The sequence below is a fragment of the Microcaecilia unicolor genome, chromosome 1 (assembly GCF_901765095.1).
Source record: "Microcaecilia unicolor chromosome 1, aMicUni1.1, whole genome shotgun sequence".
Lineage (NCBI taxonomy): Eukaryota > Metazoa > Chordata > Amphibia > Gymnophiona > Siphonopidae > Microcaecilia > Microcaecilia unicolor.
The window spans coordinates 263,772,149-263,791,580 of NC_044031.1; the positions used below are offsets into that span (position 1 = coordinate 263,772,149).

The 19,432-nt window shown below is 43.7% G+C and overlaps 1 protein-coding gene across 1 annotated transcript in view; it reads right to left on the minus strand.

Moving 5' to 3' along the window:
* TOPAZ1 (testis and ovary specific PAZ domain containing 1) overlaps nucleotides 1-19,432 on the minus strand; it is a 304,275-nt gene that overhangs the window by 238,017 nt on the left and 46,826 nt on the right. The window contains 1 exon segment of the mRNA XM_030210899.1: nucleotides 437-567. Within this exon segment, the coding sequence (XP_030066759.1) occupies nucleotides 437-567 (131 nt within the window).

Below are 19,432 nucleotides of genomic sequence, written 5' to 3' on the forward strand. Positions count from 1 at the left end.
CCAAACTGCCTTCAACTTATACATGGGATCGACTTATGGTTGACACTTGTTTTGAAGTACTACCATACATACTCATCTATATTACTGAATTTGTGTATTGTATAAGCTATAGGTTTTTCACTTTCTTAGGAAAAACCTTCTAACAAATGGAAGCATTTAGTGTGAATAGTATTGGACTGCTCAACAGAAATATAAAGATGCAACATTTGGATTTTACACAGCAAATGTTTGTGTCATCTTCTGAACACCAGCAGGTCAACAAACTTCCAGCACTAGGCAAACACCATATATTAGAATGTCTCAAGAAAATTTTCACACCAAGCAGCAAAACAAAACAAGGACTATAAACCTTTGGGTGACCTCACAAACTTGAAGAGAATTTTATCTGGTCATATTTTGTTTCAGGAGATAGAGAAAGAGAGTACTTCACTAATACCTCCACAATCATTTCAAAATTACTCTTGCAGTCTTCAGGCTCTGTCAGTTGTCCTTCCTCAAGAGACTCTTCGGTATGTCCTCCTACAGACTCACTTCCAAGTGGAGAGGAGTTTTGCCTTTTTATTTTACCTGTAAGAAAATTTTAAAAATTCTGTAAATCCTTCTTCAGAACAACAATCCAGTGCAGTCATTTAAAATAATGATAATTGGTAAAGGAGAGAAGAAAATATCCCAATTGATAAAGCTGTGGACTCCATTCCTGGACTCATTAACACCTGACTGAGGAGTTAGTAAAAGGATTCCTAAGTTATTAAGTAACAAAGACACACTAATGATTAGCACGCACTAAATAAGATGCCGATAGAAATATAATAGGCACCTTATCATTTAGCGCACCCTAGTAAAAGGAACCATTAGTAAGCTAAATAGATTTAACATTTCTATGTTTCATACCACCCATAGCGTTAAATGACCTGTATGTAACTGAGTCAAGGTAATACAGAGGAAAATGGGAGGGAAAGGGAAAGAGGGAAGGGAGAGAAGGCTTTTCTATGGATAAAAATTCATCTCAACCGAGTTTGGCTGTATGATGCAGTTTTGAATTTAATAAAGTGAGGGAAAGAAGCCCCTTATTATGCAGTTTGACTTATCAAGTGCATTTAATGTAGTGAATCATACTTTATTGATAAATACATTGAACAACATTGGAATTACAGGAAATGTAATAAGCTGATTTAAGAGTTTCCATACACTAAGATCTTACTTGATAAAGATGGAGGGAGTCTACTCAGAAAAATGGAATGCATTAAAAGTTTTTATGTATGCCAATGATATTACAATTTTAATTCCAGTATCAACAGGAGTTGAATATATGATATCTTAATTAGAAGACTATGAATTTGATGTCTACTTGGATGTTTAATAATCATTTAAAATTTAACAAGAAAACTAAGTTTCTCTTAATCAGCCATAAGGATAATTTACTACGAACAGGTCCTCTTACACTAATTTATTACATTTGTACCCCGCGCTTTCCCACATACAGCAGGTTCAATGCGCCTTACAATGGGGGAGTAAGACAGGAAAGGAAATGATAGGTAAAGGAGATTGGGAGGGATATGGTGTAAAAGGAAGGAGAAGAGAAGATAATTGGCTTTACCTATAAATTAGAATCATCTTTGAAAATCCTAGGAATAATTTTGGGATATAATTTGTCATGGGAGACCCAGGTAAATGGTATTGTGAAAAAATGTTTCTCGTTTACAAATAAACTGAAATGTGTACGGAAATATTTTACTAAAGAAAAATTTCAACTATAGTACAATTTTTGATTTTGACGAAACTTTATTGCAACCTTGTGTATCCTGGTTGTGCAACACACTTCTTAGGAAATTAAGAACTACTCAAAGCTCAGCTATTATTCTCATATGTGGTTTGAGAAGATTTGATAGTTACCCCTTATTATATAAAATTCCACTGGTTGCCAGTGGAGGCCTGAATAATTGTTAAACTTTAGTGTTTTGTTTTTAAAATTTTCCAGGGCTTAGTCCCCAATTATATGTGTTCTGGCATCAAAGTGTGATACTCGAAATTATTTAAGATGATCATTTCCTTCATATAAAGGGATTGTATTTTAAAAAGTCATTTACAGGTTTATTTTACATTAGAACATAAGAACTTAAGAGTAGCCATACTGGGTCAGACCAATGGTCCATCTAGCACAGTATCCTGTTTCAAAACAGTAGCCAAGCCAGGTCACAAGTACCTGGCAGAAACCCAATTATTAGAAACATTCTATGCTACCACTTGCAGGGCAAGTAGCTGCCTCCCCATGTCCTTCTCAACAGCAAACTATGAACTTTTCCTCCAGGAATTTGTCCAAACCTTTTTTAAACCTAGAAACGCTAACCGCTGTTACCACATCCTCCAGCAAAGAGTTCCAGAGCTTAACTATTCATTGAATAAAAAAATATTTCCCCCTAATTGTTTTAAAAGTATTTCCATGTAACTTCCTCAAATGTCCCCTAGTCTTTGTACTTTTCGAACGACTAAAAATTGATTTATTTCTACTCGTTCTACACCACTAAGGATTTCGAAGAACTCAATCACATCCCCCCTCATCCATCTCTTTTCCAAACTGAAGAGCCCTAACCTCTTAGCCTTTCCTCATACGAGAGGAGTTCCATTCCCTTTATCATTTTGGTCGCTCTTGTTTGAACCCTAATTCCTTTTTGAAATACGGCGACCAGAACTGAACGCAGTACTCAAGGTGTAGTCGCATCATGGAGCAATACGGAGGCATCATAGTATTTTCGATCTTATTCACCATCCCTTTTCTAATAATTCCTAGCATCCTATTTGCTTTTTTGGCCACCACCGCACACTAAGCAGAAGATTTCAGCGTGTTATCTACAACGGCACCTAGATCTTTTCCTCAAGTGCTGACCGCCAAGGTGGACCCTAGAATCAGGTAACTATGATTCGGATTATTCTTTTCAATGTGCATCACCTTGTATTTGTTCATGTTAAATTTAATCTGCTATGTGGTTGCCCAGTCTTCCAATTTCCAAGGTGTTCCTGCAATATTTCACAGTCCGCATGTGTTTTAACAACCTTATATAGTTTTGTATTATCTGCAAATTGAATCACCTCACTCGTCATTCGGATTTCCATATCATTTATAAACATGTTAAATAGCACCGGTACCAGTACCGATCCCTGCGGCACTCCACTGTTCAACCTCCTCCATTGAGAAAAATGACCATTTAACCGTTTTCTGTCCAATAACCAATTACTAGTCCACACCAGAACGGTGCCTCCTATCCCATGACTCTTTAATTTTCTCAGGAGTCTCTCAGTTTCTTATCAGGCAACAAAAATTTGGAATTCTTTACCAAGTTCTGTTGTTTCAATGGCTCAATATGCATCCTTTCATAAACTACTCAAAGCAAATCTATTTAGAAAGTATTTTTTTTTTGTTACATTTGTACCCCACGCTTTCCCACTCATGGCAGGCTCAATGTGGCTTACATGGGGCAATGGAGGGTTAAGTGACTTGCCCAGAGTCACAAGGAGCTGCCTGTGCTGGGAATCGAACTCGGTTCCTCAGTTCCCCAGGACCAAAGTCCACCACCCTAACCACTAGGCCACTCCTCCACTCCGTATGTATTGTATGTATTTTTAGGCTAACTTTGGATCAATTCTTATCTGAACTGAGTAAAGTGAGATATTATTATTTATTATATAGTTCTATAATGTGAGTCTAATTAGGTGGGTTTTTATAATGTAATTTCTTCTTAAGGTTGGTTTATTTAGAAAAAATGTGTACAATTTAATCTTTCTCTGATTAACAATGACTGTATTTTTTCTTGATTATGCATGTTCCCAGTCTGATTGCCTAGTTTTTTGATAATGTAATCCACTCCGAACTTTAATCAAGTAGGAGTGGTAAAGTAAAAAAATGCATTATTCTAATAAAGGTTTTTCTGGAGCATCTTACCCTTATATGTGGTGACTGATCTCTTGATATTGGGCTCTCTCCACCCCATTTCCTTGTTATATATCGCTGTTAACACAGCGATTAACGGGCCAATTAGTAAGTGTGATGTAAAAAATTAATCGTGATTAATAATTGACCTTCTACTTCTCCGCATCTCCTAACTGCTAAGCGCGGTCCAGCATTTCTCCCTCCCCTCCTGAGTTACTTTTTCAGTAAGTCTTCAGCCCTGCAGCAGTGGTAGCCATACTGAACAGAAGCCGGTGGCCTGCACCAGGCCCTCCCTCTGACCCGCCTTCCCCCTTCTGACACAACTTGCTGTTTGGATCAGAGGGAAGGTCTGGTGCAGATCACAGGCAGCTTTTCAGTACTACTGCAGCCACTGCTGCAGGGCCAAAGACTTACCAAAAACTGAAAAGATAAACCGGTAGAAAGGGGGAGGGGGGGAAGTGTGCCCCCCCCCCGGCGATCCGGAGGAGGGAGGGAGAGCAAGCGAACCTCAGGTGGCCAGCAAAGAGGGCCGGGGGAGGGGCAGAAACTCAGGTGGTCGGGGAGAAGGGAATGAGAACCTTGGATGGTGGGGGGGAGAAGGGAATAGGGGAGAGAAATATGCTGGATTGTGCACGAGGGATGGGGGAAATAGGGAGAGATGCCAAATTGAGAGAGAGAAGGGTGGAGGGAGGGAAGTGGAGGGAGAAGAGAGAGGGAGAGATGTTGGGCTCAGAGAAGGGAGAGAGAATGAAACTGGGGTGGAGAGATGGGAGAGAGAATGAAACTGGGGTGGAGGGAAGGAAGGAAGAAAAAAAGAGAGGTATTGGAGGGAAGGAAGTGTGTTGGGAGAGAGGGAAGAGAGAGAACGGAATTGGGGGTAGTGGGGAGGGAGGAATGGACACAGAATTGGACCTGGAGGCGACAGAAAGGAAAATGCTGGGCTTTTAATCAGTGGCACAGCCACAGGAGAGGGGCCTTGGAGACCCGGGCCCCCTCCTTTGGGCTCAGGTCCCCTCCAAAGTTGCAGTACTTGTTCAGTGGCTGGTGGGGTAGCTGAAGCCCTACCAACCCAAGATATCCGCTGCTGAGTCACTTCCTTCCTCCTTGTACTGCCTCAGGAGAAGGAAACATGTTCAGGGAGTGCCAGCATTTGCAACTGGAGGCTCATTGTTGACTTCCTCGCTCCCAAGGCGGCAAAACAGGGCCTCTTTAGCAGAGGATTTTTTCGCCTGGCAGGGCTTCGGCACCCCCACCAGCAAAGGTATGATATCTAATGTGGGGGGGGGGGAGGTGGGGAGGAAATGTGGGGGGGAGGTGGGGAGGAAATGTATGTCCCCCCCCCCCAGTCTATCCCTGCCCCTTCCTCCTGTGCCCCCCCCCCCCCCCAATTGACTGCTGGCTATGCCTCCCCTTTAACTGTACAATTAATCACAATTAAAAATCTTAATCAAAATGCAGCTCTATTTTTTAAGTTTAATGTGCAGGCATAAATATTTTGCACCAACAAATGAAATTTGAACATGTTGATAATCATATCTGGATATGATGTGGTGAAAATAGACTGGACTCTCTAATTACAGTGGCATCTTGACTGGATTAGGATTGCCTGAAAACACTGTCAGTTAAATTTAAATCCCATGTAAGCTTATATAATAAAACAAGTTCATTGCAGCTTTTTAAGTACTGTCCTGTTGACTGCTCTTTGAATTGGTTATTCCTGTTGCAGACAGTCAGAATGGGTCTTATCTACAGCAAAGATAATTATAAAGAGATGTACACATTAGTACATGATTCCTGTAGGGGTGCATCATCAAAACTTTCTGTTCAAAATTGGCCATATATAGAGATCCACAGTACAGGGTGCCATAGTGCACCCTATAGCTATTTCCCGAATTTGTTGATAAAATATCTTATCAAAACAAAAATAGTTTTGTGTCAATGTAATTTCAGCCAGACACATTTAAAATTCAACTGGTATTCTTTGATGTGGATTCTTGGAAAGGGCTCCTCGAATTATGTCCAAAGCTGCATCATGTGGGATATTTGTGTACAATGATTACACATATGGAGGGGCATAATCAAACGGGGCACCCAAGTTGTCATGAGGGCGTCGTCGCAGGACAGCCCCATAAAGGGGCGGGGCAACCCGTATTATCGAAACAAGATGGGCGGCCATCTTTCGCTTCAATAATACGGTCGGGGACGCCCAAATCATGAAATTTAGGTCAACCTTAGAGATGGTCGTCCTTGGTTTTCGGTGATAATGGAAACCGAGGACACCCATCTGAAAAACGACCAAATCCAAGCTATTTGGCCTTGGGAGGAGCCACCATTCGTAGTACACTGGTCCCCCTCACATGCCAGGACACCAACCGGGCACCCTAGGAGGCACTGCAGTGGACTTCACAAATTGCTCCCAGATGCATAGCTCCCTTACCTTCGGTGCTGAGCCCTCAACCCCCCCCCCCCCCACCAACCCACTCCCCACAACTGTACACCACTACCATAGCCCTAAGGGGTGAAGGGGGGCACCTACATGTGGGTACAGTTGGTTTTGGGGGGGTTTGGAGGGCTTAACATTTACCACCACAAGTGTAACAGGTGGGGGGGGGGATGGGCCTGGGTCCGCCTGCCTGAAGTGTACTGTATCCACTAAAAACTGCTCCAGGGACCGGCATACTGCTGTGATGGAGCTGTGTATGGCATTTGAGGCTGGCATAGAGGCTGGAAAAAATGTTTTTCAAAATTTGTTTTGGGTGGGAGGGGGTTGGTGACTGTCAGGATTCCTGGAAGTCACAATTATTGCTGGACATACTTATATTAATATGAAACCAGCTTGATTAATAGTAGACCAGCTTCTGACCTCTGATAAACTCTCCCCCCTCCCCTTCAGGAACCATTGAGGATGACAGGGACCAAATGGTCTAAATAGCCCTGGGTTTAATTGCTCTTGATCAGCAGAGCTCTCTTTGAGAACAAAGGAGGCCAGACATAGAGGTTCCCATAGCTTGTAACTTCAAAAAGGACAACCGGTGAAATTGCTCACCTCTCCTGGTTTCAAAGAAAGCAAACGGAGTTTGGCTAGGAAGAAGATAAGTTTTATGATCCCTTTGATCTGGAGATATAAAAACAGAGCACATGGTGCTCGGGAGGAGCTCCCCCCCCCCCCCCTTTCTCTGTCCAGGGCACTGCTCTCTGTCAGGGGGCATCTCTGCCCTCTCTCCCTGCAAGCAGAGCACACCGGGCTCTGCATGCACTACTTCTTTCTCTCTCTTCCTTTCCCTCTGCACACATATATACCTCTTGCAGCACAACTCCAAGGCTTCTCCCTTCCTCTGAACACCCTATCCTTTCTTTCTCTCCCTAAACACACACAGATACAACCCTGTACCAGTTACCTGTTCTAAGTGCTGTAAGCCTATACATATCTGCAAATATAATATACTTTATATATCCAAACTCGTGTGGATTCTTTGGGAACCCACTGCCTCTGTGAGCTGGACTCGGGACCAACCTAGACAATGATTGCTGACAGTGACCACTGGGGGAGTAAAGGGATGTCATCCCTGATTCCCTCCGGTGGTCATCTGGCCAGTTCGGGCACCTTTTCGAGGCCTGGTCGTGGAAAAAAATGGACCAAGTAAAGTCAGCTAAATGATCGTCAGGGACGCCCTTCTTTTTTCCATTATCGGCCGAGGAAGCCCATCTCTAAATCACGCCCCAGTCCCGCCTTCGATACGGTGCTGACACGCCCCCATGAATTTTGGTCTTCCCCGCAACGGAAAGCAGTTGAGGATGCCCAAAATTGGCTTTCGATTATGCTGATTTGGGCGACCCTGAGAGGACGTCCATCTCCCGATTTGTGTCGGAAGATGTGCGTCCTTCTCTTTCAAAAATTCACCTGCAAGTGCAACCAGAATGCAATCCTCTTCAATTTGTACTTATTAAGACAATTGATAAAATCTGAGCAATCCCTTATATATGAAGGGACAGAATGGATAAGTGGTCAAAGAAACTTATCTGTAAAGGTAGAGAGTGGTTCTAATACAGATTCATTTCCAGAAACTATAGGTCTCCCAGGCGGATTCTCTAATGATTTATGTATTTTGGGCAAAATGTACAGACTAGGGATGCGTGGATATTGTACACACAGGTTTTGAAGGAGGTTATATCACTAGAAAAAATTTTGATTTTCTATCTTCAAAATTACATCAATGGATCTTTTTATACAAGCTGTGGGATTCCCCGGGAGTTGTCTTTAAAATTTATGATCTTCCAATTGACGACTAATCTCCTTCAAGTACTGTTCTGTGTTCATAATGACAATCCCTCCACCCTTATCTGCCAGTTTTATAATAATCCTTTGGTCTATAGCTGCTCTTTCAGATTTGCCAAAATTCAAATATTTTCTTCTTGTCCTAACTGCTTCTAGTTGTGAAATTTCTTTCAATACAACATTTTCATATGCTTTAATCATTGGATTCTGAATGCCTGGAGTCATTCATCTACTATCCTTCTTAACAATGGACATATCTGACACACTTGCAGTTTGTTTTGAAAAATAATCAATAATCCTAGATTGTGTGTGAACTTAAAAAACTTAATTCTAGTATAGAAAGAATTGTAGTGTGAAGTGGGGACAAAAGATAAGTCTTTACTCAACACACTGGTCTCAATTTCGTTCAAAGTTCTGCTTGATAGGTTGCACACCCTATTCAGTTTTCCATCTGTGCTAAGGGTTGATATTGGTTTGTAGCGATTGTCTATTGGTCTTTGTGAAAGTGGTGGCATAGCGTCCCTCACTCAATCAATTTTCACTTGGGAGAAAATAAATCTTATTAACATGTGGTACTACTTCAGCTCGTATTTGTAAAACCTCCATTAAAAAATTCTTTAAAGTATCCCAAACAGATAATCCCATCAAATGAGGGAAGTTCATTAACCAGAGATTCAAGTCATTTCAAGGAGTTCTCTATTGCTCCATTCTCTGATGTATAATCAATTTATCCTGTTTTCTGTAACGCAGACGTTTTTTCCCACTTAGCTTCTGTCAGGTAACATCACCTATGTGAGGATTTGATATTTTGCTTGTCTTTGGAAATCTTCCAGAAGCGTTTGGGAAGCAGCATTGTGCATGCAAACAACTTTGTGCCTCATATGGGGGAAGGGGGGATGGGATTTGATATACTGCCTTTCTGTGGTTACAATCAAAGTGGCTTACATACTATATACAGATTCTTATTTTGTACCTGGGGCAGAGTCACAGGGAGCTGCAGTGGGAATTGAACCAAGTTCCCCAAGGTCTCCCAACCATTAGACTACTCCTTCTGATTTTGCTCTGGCTGTCTTTTTCGGTGACTTGTCTCAGGAAAAAGCTCCATCAGCTTTAAAAAGTGCACTTGGTAAGGAAAAAAGTGACCTAGGTATGGCACGATCATATCCAGTTGCATACATCTATAACTGGTGCTTGCAGTGCCTGGGGTCTGACCACAAATCCTCTTGATACAGTTTGTGTTCAGAGGTTTTCATGGCCATAAGCAACAGTGAGAGTGAAATGTTGGTGCTTCTCAGTCTATCAATGTCTATATCAGAAGACATCGTTATCTATAGGTCCAGGGGCTGCACTGGGAGTGCATTGACCACATTCAATATCAAGCATTAATAAATCCCACTGGGATCGTGCATCCATTGAATTCTACCTGAAGAATATCATTACTGTGATTAGATCCTAGAAAGCTGTCAGTCCTATACAAACCATTGTTATATAAGTGATGCTATGCTATTGACAACTGTTCAGTAGGTTGTTTGCACTGGCTGGATGCATTCATTCTACTGAAATTTGAGGTCCTATTGAGACCACCTCATTTGGAGGCAGGCAAAAGACAACGTGGACTGAAGCTGGCATATGGCCTTTCTGGCCTCGACTGCTAGAGACCACTGAATCTTCTGGTTTCAAAATGTTTGTCTTGAGGAGGAAAACTTTTGCTTAATTCAAGTACAGAACAGCACTTCTAAATGAAACTTTGTTTGTAGGCTGAAGCTAGACTTTGGAGGTGGCAAATTGTTCTGTTCCTGAGGAAGTCAGCTTGATCTCTTGATGAAGCTGTCAGACGCTAGTTTTTTTTTTTAAGTATGGTAAAACTAGATGCCGTCTGTGCAGATGAGCTGCCATAACCACCAGGCATTTGGTGAAAACTGAGGGGGGGAGGGGAGGGGTTGAGGAGAAACCGAAGGGAACAGCTTTGCACTGGAAATGGTCTGTGTGCATTAAGACTCACAGGTATTTTCTGCAGGTGGGATGATTTCAGAGGTGTGTTTAAAACATCCTTGAGATTCAGCAAGCAAAGCCAATCCTCCTTCATCAAGTAGGGTAGGATGGAAGGGAGTGTGTTCATTCTGAACTCTTCTTTGCTCTTGCTCCTTTCTACCTTCACTGATATGCCACTAGTTTAAGCAACTACTACTTTTGCTAAACAATGATATGCTCCCTGCCTTTGGAAACAGAAAAAAGAATGATTAGCAGCTGGATCGGAACTGGAACCAGGACACAGGAAAGGGACAACAAATAAGACAAGATTGAAGTTTGTTGAAACTTTTTGATCCTGCTTCCTGCTCGATTGTGAAAGACTTGTACTGGGCTATAGGTAGAGAGTCCCTCAGGAGGGATTTTCATCTCTCTTGAGGAGAGGGACCAGAAGGAAGTGAATATGATTCCTCCTCTGTATCCCAGGAACAGTCTTAAATCAGACTCTTCAGCATAGTCATAGTCAGCTGCTGGAGTCTATGCCTGACTCGGCCTGGTGGAGCCATGTCCATGCCCTAAAGGGCCTCAAGGCTCAGTCCTAGCTTCTGACACCGGGAAAGGTTCCTCCCACAATGCTGAATGGAGTCCTGAGTGATCCGACGTTGACACCCACTGAAGCACTGGCATCGAGGACCTCCGCCCAGGCATCGGTGGCTCCTCAGAGAGGGGCAGGGGCTGATCCTCCTGTGGTGCATGCATCCTCTATGCCGGAGCGGCCTGCATCTGCAGTAACTGCACCAGCTTCTCTCTGAGCATAGTCTGGAATGGCTTACTGAAGGTGGGCATTGGCAAAGGCGTGGGCACCAGTAGGGTGGCAGTCAAAGCAGTTGTCGGTGTCAAACCAGGAGCTTGGACTGACTGCATGGAGACTGGCCCATTGACACCACTTCTATAGAGGGGGAGTACTCCTCTCAGTGCCGGCTGTTCTTGGGCTTCTTCAGTGCTTCTTGGGCTTCCCCCGATGTATTGATTGTGGTCCTGTGGTGCTGATGAGGATGATGCCGAAACCCAAGCGCACCCTCGGTGTTGGGTGATTCTGACTAGTTCTGGGGCGTACTATCAGCGCCCGATGTCGAGAGAGATGGCGATCTTCTTCATGCCGGTGCACTCCCAGTGGATGCTGAAGTCTATGCAACCATCGAGGTTGATGCTTCCAGTGCTCATGTCGATGCACCGGACTTCGAGGAGCTAAAAAGTCTCTCCTGCTGGTCCTGCTCTGCTTTGTGTTCTCAGCTGCATTTTTAAACAGAGAAAGGCACAATTAGGTTTATGGTCAGGCCCGAGGCATCCGATGCACTATGAGTGTGGGTCAGTCATGGAAATCACTCATGAGCACGCCTTTTGAAGCCACTGGGCACCTTCTGGGACATCAAAACAAAATTGAGGCTAAATTAAACTACTTAGTTTTGGCACTGAAAAAAAATGGGGCTGTGGCCAAACCTTGGGCCTAAGGAAACACGGAAAAAAAAAAAACCCTTAAAAAATGCCACAAAAAAAAATAGGAGAAATAAAAGGTAAGAAGGAATAGATTAAAAAAAACGGAGAAAATAAAGAAATTATACAGAAAGGAACCGCAAGAGAAGGCACTTGAAAAATTTAAGTTGTGCCGCGTAGAAGATGGGTCCTCTCAGCTCCATGGAAAAACTAAGACTGAGGTGATGGCATTCTTGCCAGGCAGGAAGGAACCTGCGCGCATGCAAGGTGCTGCTAGAAAGTCCTACATGTAGCTGGTCAGTTTCTGCACCAAGCTCCGTCAGATGACATCACTCATCTGTGAGAGTACAAAGGCCTGCTTTCCCTCGGAGACAAAAGAAACTACATGAGGGCACGTTAAGGCCACTTTATACTAAAGCTTAGTAAGAGGATTCCTTAAATTTGTAGCATGCAAAGTTTGAAGGAGACATGTTGTGGGCAAACTATGAACAGCTATCCAATTTTACAATAGTAAACAATCATACTTTTTTTTTAATCTAGACTTCAGCATTTACATATGTCCCAAGAGTCAGCTGAAAAAAAACTTGTTTGGACCATAGGGCAAATTTCATTTTTTTTTTTAACTTGTCTCCTTAACCCATTAGTGCCCAATGTTCCCATATTTGTTCCCACATATGGGAACATTGGGCACTAATGGGTTAATCCGAGAGCTCAGGGTGATACTGCTCCCACTGTGCATGTCGCCAAATAGAAGATAGTTCTGCCTTATAGGCATTTTATAAAAAGCTCAGCAACCAGTAAGCCTTTTGTAAAATACTTTGCTAACTGTAGATGTCCAAAAGTAAATGTTACATTCCAATTTTTTTTAGGTGCACTAATGAACTAAATGTGTACTAACAAATGTACATACCTAGGTTCTAGTGGCATGATGAGTAAAGATAGCTGTGTATTACCAAAAGCAGGTAAATGCATTACAACATAGGAATTCAATCAGTATCTGCAACCTTCCTTGGTGCTGCCCCATATGACCATCATGGTTTTCCCAAGATGACCATTTGAACAGTCCCTGATAAATTGTGAAAAACACCATTATTCAGGGTGAACCGGAGCTCTCTCTGTAAGTTTCTTCTTTTAAGGATTCTTTTATAGCTCCATCTCCATCTATGGAAGCTTGCCTTTGGAAAATTTCCCCAAGCTACTTTTCTTCTGGTATAGAGCTCTGATTGAAAAATATAAAATTGCAGCCCAACCCAGTATGCAAATAAATATTCAACAGTAGCAATAAATCAGTCTCCTAGTTAGCCTGTAGATGAAATCTGCTGTATATCTGGCTGATTCTGACATCTATGTTACCTCCCCCCACACCAACTAGTACAAGCTCAAAACCCAAGAGACACTGAGAACAGCAGGTTTCAGTAAGGCTAACCTGTGAACAAATGTTCTCTTGCTCTGTCTATGTATATGCCATGCAAGCTAAACTCAGGAGCAAAGACAGAAAGAACCCCTAAGTAAACCACCATGACTTCCAGCCACAGGATAAATCTCCAGTCTTTATTGAGTAAAGCACCAAAGAAGGAACGGGTGCGTTACTCAAAAGCACCAATTCCTTCTTTGGTGCTTTACTCAAAGACTGGAGATTTATCCTGTGACTGGAAGTCACTGTGTCATCCCCTACTCCTTTGCCTGTGGTATGCAAGCCAAACTGTCATGCACATTTCAAACTTAACCACAGACTATAGACTGTTTACTATGGTGGAACCCCTAAAATATATGTTTTATACACCAAGGAACCCTCAATTTATGTCAAATATATATATCATCAAACATATTCTAAAAACTAATTTCTTGGGGAACCCCTGAAAAGAGTCCAACAAATCCGATTTGGGAATCACTGGACTATAGTATAAGTTTATGTAATTTTATCCAATAAAGTCAATACATGTTTAACATTATGCTTAGTTAGCCTATTTTAATATTTCTGAACATACTGTAGTAATGGTGTACTCAAAATGGTCTTGAGGTTTTTTCTTATAAAGCTTCCAAACATAATCTAAAATGTCTCCAGCTTCACTCCCCTCAGCAGGTTCTCCAATAGAGATTTATCTCCACCCCCCCCCCCCCCCACCACCACCAAATACACACAAAGCTCCTCTCCCCAGTCTTATTGAGCAGGTTTTTAAAAACTATAACTTAATTCATTAGGTAATCAATTAGCTACCAGCTGCCATATTGTTCATGGGCGTAGACTGGGGGGGCAAGGGAGGGGCAAGGCCCCCCCCCCCCCAAACGATGAACACGACGAAGACGAAGAAAACAACTTAATCTTCTTTCCCGCAGCGGCGAACGGGCAAGCGTAAAAGCAGCAAGCAAGTGCAGCCAGGCTCAAGTACTCCGTCCTTCGCTTTCTGAATCCTGCCCTCTCTGCGTCTCGCCTTCCTCTGATGTCATTTCCTTTCGGGTGGGACCAATGTTGCCAGGTGGGCGGTTTTACCGCCCAATTGGGCGGTTTTCCGCGACCCGCCGCGGGCAATTTTTGCCCGCGGCGGGTTGCGGTTTTTTGGGCTTCTTTTTTGTCTTTTGGGCGGTTTTTTAGGCGTTTTTTTTCGGCCACGGGGGCGGGGTTAGTGACATTCTGGGCGGGGCCGATGACGGGGGAGGCGGGGCCGATGACGGCGGGGTTGATGACGCGGGGGTGGGGGTGTCAGGGGCGAGGTTTGAGTTTGGGCGGGTTTTGGGCTGGATTTAGGCTGGTTTGGGTGGGAAAAAAATTTTCCACCTGGCAACCCTGGGCGGGACGCTGAGAGGGCAGGATTCAGAAAGTGAAGGATGGAGTACTTGAACCTGGCTGCGCTTGCTTGCTGCTTTTACGCTTGCCTGTTCACCGCTGCTAGAGAAGAGAAGCATTTATTTAAAAGTAGATGGGGGGGGGGGTGGAGCTGCAGAACCATGGAGGATATGGGGGGGAACAGAGAGAGGGGCTGCCCTGCCCTATGGGGGAGCTTGAGAGAGAGGTTGTTGCCTGATTGGTAGGTGGTGAGAGGGGGGAAAGCTGCTGGGACCCTGGGGAGGGGGTTAAGAGAGGAGGAGAAGATGCTGGGTCACAGTGTCTGAGAGAGAGGTTCAGAGAGAGGAGAGCTGCCGTATTGGTGCGGGTGAGAGAGAGGGAAGCTGCTGGATAGATGGAGTATTTGAGAGAGAGGAAGCTGCTGGATTGCAAGTGCTGGGGGGGAGGCTTGAGAGAGAGGAGAGTTATTGGAATGGGGGGGTTGTTTGAGAGAGGGAGCTACTGAATCACAGGGGCAGGAGGGGTTAAGAGAGGGGGAACTGCTGGATCGCACAGGCTGGGAGTGATTGAGATAGGGGGAGTTGCTGGATTACAGGCACCTGCGGGGTTGAGAGAGAGGAGAACTGTCGAACTGGAGAGGGTCAGAGAGAGGGAAGCTGCCAGATCAGTGGGGGGGGGGGGGGGGGGGGGGGGGGGGGGGGGGGGGGGGGGGGGAAAGGGGAGAAGCTGTTGGACTAGGGAGGTTGAATGAGCTGAATCACAAGGCTGGGGGGGGAGGGTTGAGAGAGAGAAGGCCTGCAGAATCAGGAGGTGAGAGGGAGAAGGGTGAGCTGCTGGACAATAGGAGGACAGTTGAGAGAGAAGCCAGCTGCCAAACTGCAGAGGAGGGGATGCTTGAAAGAGAGGGAACTGCAAATTAAGCATATGTATCATTTGCGAATAGAAAAACTAAATGATCAGACAACAAAGGTAGAAAAAAGTATTTTATTCAGAATTTATTAATTGGAATGTGTCAGCTTTTTGAAATGTGCATCTGTGATATTTTGCATGTAAGTTTCAATTTTTTTGGTATTGCTGCATGCTGAGTCTGACTTCTTCAGTTAACTTTCCAGTATTTTGCCTTCATATTTTTTTATTTCTAGTTCCTTGTGTCATGTGTTTTTCATGTGTGATCAAGGTGCAGTATTCTGCTAGCGTTTAGTATTTGCAGCCCTTTTTGTTTTGCTTTTTTTTCACGAGGTAGTGTATTGGTGTTTTTGAGCCTGCCTGGTGTAATTACAGTTCTGCCTTTTCACGCATAAGGTTGTAGCTCGCCCTATCCTTGGAATTAGTGCTGTTATGGTTTAGTAAGGATATGAGTGGGTTTTTGCACAAGTTTGTGTATTGCGTTTTGCAGTGGAGAGATTGTGTGTTGGCCTTACTGAGATGGCACCAAAACATCAGAAAGGGTGTAGAGCCTAAATCATGACACACTGCCTCTTCCCAAAAAAAAAGCCAGCTCTTTTTCCCTTCCTTCCTTCCTTCCTCCATATTAGCATATTCATTTGAATATATATATATATATATATATATGCAAATGTATATGCTAATATGCTCCGCCCCATCCTTTGCCCCCCCAAATGAAACAGTCAAACTACGCCCATGATATTGTTCGCTACCCTGTAGCCTCCTACATATCTGGCTGACTGCCAAGGTTCCATGTTCAGTGAAGATTATTGTAGCTCTACCTAATATATATATATATATACACTAGGAAAAAAGGCCCGTTTCTGAAACCAATGAAACGGAGTGTGTATGTTTGAGAGAGTGTGTGTGAGCGTGACTGTGTGAGAGAGAGAGAGAGAATGTGCGAGTGTGTGTGTGTGACAGAGAGTGAGACTGGGTGCGAGTGTGTCTGTGAGAGAGGAATGCAGGCTCGGCCCTTCTCTCGCTCTTAGCTCTGGTCCCGCCCTCATTTCCTGTTTCTGCAAGGGCGGGACTAGAGCTGAGAGAGAGAGAGAGAAGGGTTGATTCTGCATGCCTGTTACCGCTGCTGCCGTCGGCCACCGTAAACCCGATTTCGTAAGTGAAGTTGACTTTTAAAATTTGGAGGTAGGGGGCCTGGAACTGGAAGGGAGGGACGACACCCTCATGCGTGTGACGTTGTGTTCCGTTGCCTGGCAACTCTGCAGCGTTCCCTTCCAGTGATTGGTCTTTACGAACACAGAAGTACGTGACGTCATTTCAGGAGATGGATATAGCAGAAGCACAAATGCTTCAAGGCTTCACTTTCTCAGCTTCAGAACGTTGGAGGTGCTTTTTATTATATAGGAGATATATATGTAGTACGTTATTTCTGCATGCATACACACATACACACACACAATTTAACACACAAATTAATATGAACACAACTGTGTACCGTGATGCAAGGAAACTATATAGTATAGCACTGGTATGATATATAGAGATTATTATTAAAAACAGAAATTAAATTTGGGGGTATATATGTAATACTGGTCAGAAATTAACCAGAATAATTCTATAAATAATGGAACCTCAGAACCCTGATGCTAGCACATCAAAACCTCAAACTTGTGAAACCAGACTGCAGCAAACCTAATATGCATTATCTTAAACAGCAGATTGGGGGGGGGGGGGGGGGGGGGGGATACATACAGAATCACTTAGCACACCTTCATTCTCCCTACATTTTCTTATAAATCTGAAGATGAGAGAAAAATCATTCAAATTTGGATATAGACAACAACTATGAAATAAACTGTCAGTAACCTCCAGCAGATCTGAGCATACTGATATTATCTGCCTCAAATTTAGGCTGAAATTTTTGTGACCACCACAAATATTAATACTTAATTCAGAACAATAATCCAAATTAATTTTGCTCAATCTATATTTCACCTAACATAATCTTTTTTTTTTTTTTTTTACCTGTGAACAAGGAGCCACAACAATATCGATTAAAATCTGTTGTCCCTCCACGTTGGTGGTAAGCAGGAAGTTTAGGGCTGCAATAATAATAAAAAAAAAGAATTTTAGACAGTTTTCTCAAGTATGCTTAAAATAAGAGAAAAAACACCGCCACAGCGTTTAGTGTCATGGCAGAACACAAATTACTAAAAAGCTCCAAAGAAGTACAGGATGACACACAGCTCCAACTCGTGAGGAGAACAAATAGTTTTTATTCTAAAGCACCAAATAAAGACCCAACATGGGTCTGTGTTTCGGCAGGGATGCCGTCTGTGTCAGGGGTCTATTAAAATTGCTCTACAAGAGAACAAATACATACATAATAATAAAATAACCATATAAAATGTCTAAAAAAATATGATATCAAACACATCATGCTAAAACCATGGACTACAGCAAAACATGAACTGTAAATATAATATAAAGCGAAAGTTACACACCTGTAGAGGGTATTCTCCGAGGACAGCAGGCTGATTGTTCTCACTGATGGGTGACGTACAACGGCAGCCCAGGACCGGAAAATCTTCCCTAGCTACAAAAGTTTGCTAGCCTCGCGCTCCCGTGCGCACCGCGCATGCGCGGCAGTCTTCCCGCCCGAATGCGAGCGTGCTCGTCAGTCCAGTACATAGCTAAGGTAAGGGAAGACACAACTACGAATGGGAGGTGGGCGGGATTGTGAGAACAATCAGCCTGCTGTCCTCGGAGAATACCCTCTACAGGTATGTAGCTTTCGCTTTCTCTGAGGACAAGCAGGCTGCTTGTTCTCACTGATGGGGTATCCCTAGCCCCCAGGCTCACTCAAAACAATAAACATGGTCAATTGGGCCTCGCAACGGCGAGGACATAACTGAGATTGACCTAACATATTAACAACTAACAGAGAGTGCAGCCTGGAACAGAATAAAAATGGGCCTAGGGGGGAGGAGTTGGATTCTAAACTCCAAACAGGTTCTGTAACACCGACTGCCCAAACCGACTGTCGCGTCGGTTATCCTGCTGAAGGCAGTAATGAGATGTGAATGTGTGGACAGAAGACTACGTCGCAGCCTTGCAAATCTCTTCAATAGTGGCTGACTTCAAGTGGGCCACTGACGCAGCCATAGCTCTAACATTATGAGCCGTGACATGACCCTCAAGAGTCAGCCCAGCCTGGGTGTAAGTGAAGGAAATGCAATCTGCTAGCCAATTAGATATGGTGCGTTTCCCTACAGCCACACCCCTCTTGTTGGGATCAAAGGAAACAAACAATTGGGCGGACTGTCTGTGGGGGCTCGTCCGCTCCAGATAGAAGGCCAATGCTCTTTTGCAGTCCAATGTGTGCAGTTGATGCTCAGCAGGGCGGGTATGCGGACGGGGAAAGAATGTTGGCAAGACAATTGACTGGTTCAGATGGAACTCCAACAACACCTTTGACAAGAACGTAGGGTGAGTGCAAAGGACTACTCTGTTATGATGAAATTTGGTATAAGGAGCATGAGCTACTAAGGCTTGAAGCTCACTGACTCTGCGAGCTGAAGTAACTGCCACCAAGAAAATGACCTTCCAGGTCAAGTACTTCAGATGGCAGGAATGCAGAGGCTCAAAAGGAGGTTTCATCAGCTGGGTGAGAACGACATTGAGATCCCATGACACAGCATGAGGTTTGACAGGGGGCTTTGACAAAAGCAAACCTCTCATAAAGCGAACCACTAAAGGCTGTCCAGAAATCGGCTTACCCTCTACACGGTAATGAAAAGCACTGATAGCACTAAGATGAACTCTTACAGAGTTGGTCTTAAGACCAGACTCAGATAAGTGTAGAAGGTATTCAAGCAGGGTCTGTGTAGGACAAGAGCGAGGATCTAGGGCCTTGCTGTCACACCAGACGGTAAACCTCCTCCATAGAAAGAAGTAACTCTTTTTTGTGGAATCTTTCCTGGAAGCAAGCAAGACTCGGGAGACACCCTCCGAGAGACCCAAGGAGGCAAAGTCTACGCTCTCAACATCCAAGCCATGAGGGCCAGGGTCTGGAGGT